General features: G+C 46.4%; 1 protein-coding gene across 2 annotated transcripts in view; it reads left to right on the top strand.

Annotated features, from left to right (window-relative positions):
- LOC106536458 (somatostatin receptor type 5) overlaps nucleotides 1-2696 on the top strand; it is an 8390-nt gene extending 5694 nt beyond the window's left edge. For both annotated transcript variants that reach the window (XM_014033746.1, XM_014033745.1), the window contains one exon: nucleotides 925-2696. In XM_014033746.1, the coding sequence (XP_013889200.1) occupies nucleotides 982-2418 (1437 nt within the window). In that variant the 5' untranslated portion in view covers nucleotides 925-981 and the 3' untranslated portion in view covers nucleotides 2419-2696. The remainder of the gene's footprint in view (nucleotides 1-924) is intronic.
- The last annotated feature ends 736 nt before the right edge of the window (nucleotides 2697-3432 follow it).

Here is a 3432-nt window from a genome sequence, read left to right as displayed (position 1 = left end):
GTGTGTGTGTGTGTGTGTGTGTGTGTGTGTGTGTGTGTGTGTGTGTGTGTAGTTGCTTTGAAATGAAAATAACTGTTGCTCTTATTTTCAGCTGTTTTTATTCTTACCTGAATGAGCAACGCCTAAACGTAAACAGCTTTAACGTTTTTTCCTTATTCAATCAGCTACAGATGGAAAACGTGTTTATTAAACCAACTTCCTCCATCCTCTTTCTTTTCTTTTCTTTTCTTTTCTAACTGTTGATCAGTTTGAGAAGGTCCAGTTCATCTGTTATTTATTTATTTCTATTTAAATCTGTCTGAGATGCAGACGTATCAATCAACTCTTTATTTTCTGGTTTATTTCTGAGTGAAACTGTTTGTAACAGATGTTTTATTTTTCAGTAATTAGTCAGAAACTCCACTGATTCTTCCTGCAGATTTTCTCTATATTTCATGTTCAACAGGAAGCTGCCTCTAATGAAAAGTCAATTATCGCTCTAATCTAAAATCTTTAGTTTTTTTTTTTTTGTAAAGAACCAAACGTCTCAGCTGAGGTCAAATTAATCAGCCGACAAACATCCATCCTGAGACGTGTTTTAWTTGTTCCATCAGCATTAATTATCCCGTCCCATCTGCTTTCATAAGTTGTTGGAAAGCAAATTAACATAGTTTACATTTAATATTTTATTTCTCATCATCTAAATTTGTTTTTTAATTATTTTCTAAATGTTTCAGCAAATAATATGAGGTGCTGTTTACTTGGTTTTTTTCCCCCAGTATGTTGTAGAATTAAAGATGCAACATCTGCTGTAAAACTTTGAGAAAACTTCCAGCTAAACTACTTGAGAAAACACTTTTAAAGCAGAGATTTTTAGGAAAATAAAACCTGCTGGAAAAATGTAATTTTTTCCGTTTGTTGACACGTTTTCTGTTCCTCCCACAGAACAGATGGGAGGCAGCTGAAACATCAGAGAGACACATCGACAGGAAGAGCACATCCATGGGTGACGTTTCACTTCCTGGTGAGATGTCGGCTGAGGCGTGGGAAAACGACAGCCTGCTCAGCCCCTCCCCCCCTCTGCTCCTGCTCATGCTCAACGACTCCGACCTGAACGAGACGCTGCTCAACGCCACCAACGCCACCTTCCTGGATGTTTCCTTGGGTCCCAGCGTGGCCGGGGTCCTCATCCCTCTCATCTACATCATCGTCTGCATCATCGGCCTCGGTGGGAACACGCTGGTCATCCACATCGTGCTGCACTACTCAAAGATCGAGTCGGTGACCAACATCTACATCCTGAATTTAGCCATCGCTGATGAACTCTTCATGTTCGGCCTGCCCTTCCTGGCCGTCCAGAACACCCTCCAGCTCTGGCCCTTCGGTTCCTTCATGTGTCGCCTCGTCATGACCGTGGACTCCATCAACCAGTTCACCAGCATCTTCTGCCTGACCGTGATGAGCATCGACCGCTACCTCGCTGTCGTCCACCCCATCCGCTCCTCCAAGTGGAGGCGCCCTCAGGTGGCGAAAGTGGTGAACGGCACGGTGTGGGCGCTGTCCTTTCTAGTCGTCCTGCCCGTGGTGGTCTTCGCTAACATCCAGAAGGCTGGGGGCACCTGTAACATCGCCTGGCCCCAGCCGGCGAACATCTGGAGGGCCGCTTTCATAATCTACACCTCCACCGTTGGATTCTTCTGCCCTCTCCTCATCATTTGCCTCTGCTACCTGCTCATCGTCTTCAAGATCCGCAGCTCGGGTAAAAAGGTCCACGCCACCTCCACCAAGAGGAGAAAATCAGAGCGAAAAGTGACGAGGATGGTCGTGATCGTTGTCGCGGTCTTCGTCTTCTGCTGGCTGCCATTTTACGCCCTCAACATCATCAACCTCCTGGTCAGCCTGCCCTCGGAGTACCAGGGTCTTTACTACTTCGTGGTGGTCCTCGGGTACGCCAACAGCTGCGCCAACCCCATCGTGTACGGCTTCCTGTCGGACAACTTCAAGAGGGGTTTCCGTAAAGCCCTCTGCCGCTCCACGAGGAAGGTGGAGAACCACGACCCCGGGGAGCACCAGCTGCAGCAGGAGGAGGGCAGGAGGGCGCTGATGCCCAGGGAAAGCCTGAGACGAGCCATCCGGGACGAAGACGATGACGACGACGACGAGGTCGTCTCGGAAATGACTGAAATCTACAGGATCACTCAGAACGGAAACTCCAGTGTCCAGCAGCAGCAGGTGTTCTCAGAGAGAGGAGCGGCGTCCGGAGCCACGGAGCCGTCGTCCCCGGACCGGACCGGCGGCGACGCCAAAGGAAAAGATTCTGTGAACGGCTCCTCGCTGACTGTCCCCCTGCTTCTCAACGGAGCCAAGAACGGAAGCATTAAAACTCTGCCGGAGGAAAACGCAGATCAGAGTAACTCACTGGAAATAAGTTATTTATAATGTAAAATATGTTTGTTTTATGTTCATGAGGTGAAATTATGGTTATCCTCATCTCAAATCTACAAACATTTCAGGAAAAACTCAAATGAGCCTCGATTTATTTCATTTGATCAATGAAATGTAGGATTGTTTCTAAATATATGAAGGTATGGCGTGGTTTGAGGGCCAAAATTAAGACTATTGCATGACCAGCAATTACTACATCCTTGTAGTGTAACCGTGCTGAACTTGGCCGTAACTTAGTCCAACTCGGTCCAAATAAAAGAAAACCCATTCTGCTTCTGTTTCTTCATGTATGTATTTCTGCGTTGTGTTTAAAAGGTGGTCAGGAAACGAGGCGAACTTTAACGCTGTTTAATCTGTATAAAACAGAACACGCACCGATCAAATCATGGGGTCTCACAGCAGGTAGAGCACTTGGATTAGCATTAAGCTAGCGGACATTTTCAGATGTGTTCTTATCAAAAAACCGTGATATTTAACTCATAAAACGCACAATATGAAACTCATAAAAACCCCAAGTAACATAAATACGTCTTACAGTTAACCATCATTTGATGGACAGTGGTTAAATGAACAGAATGTTTTATCACAGAGCTAATGCTAATACTTCTACCTCGTGCCCGTCTCTCTTTGAAATGCAACATGGTTCTCGTCCACTTTGCTTATTACACTGAACCACCAAGAGAGGGCGCTGTTCTACCCCTTCTACACAACCCACATAAAACGTGATGACAATTGGAATCATATACAATTTGGGTGTGTCCAAAACGGCAGGCCGGGTCCTCCGAAGGCCGAATTCGTCGGCTGCATTTGTCATAGCGCCGCGACGAAGGACGTCCCAAACCAAAGACTCCTCCGATGCGGCCGACAAATACGTCRTTCCTTTTCCCCGATTGATTAATCCTGTTACAGTAGCAGGAAGTAATATCTATCTAAGCCAGCTATTGATCTGATTAATGATAGGCTGGCCCGGCACCGCTAACTGAGCAGCTGGCCCCGGTAGGGCACTGG

The sequence above is a fragment of the Austrofundulus limnaeus genome, unplaced genomic scaffold, assembly GCF_001266775.1.
Source record: "Austrofundulus limnaeus strain Quisiro unplaced genomic scaffold, Austrofundulus_limnaeus-1.0 Scaffold1825, whole genome shotgun sequence".
In the NCBI taxonomy this organism is placed as follows: Eukaryota; Metazoa; Chordata; class Actinopteri; order Cyprinodontiformes; family Rivulidae; genus Austrofundulus; species Austrofundulus limnaeus.
Note: the sequence above shows the minus strand (reverse complement) of the source record. Positions and strands in the feature narration are given on the sequence as shown.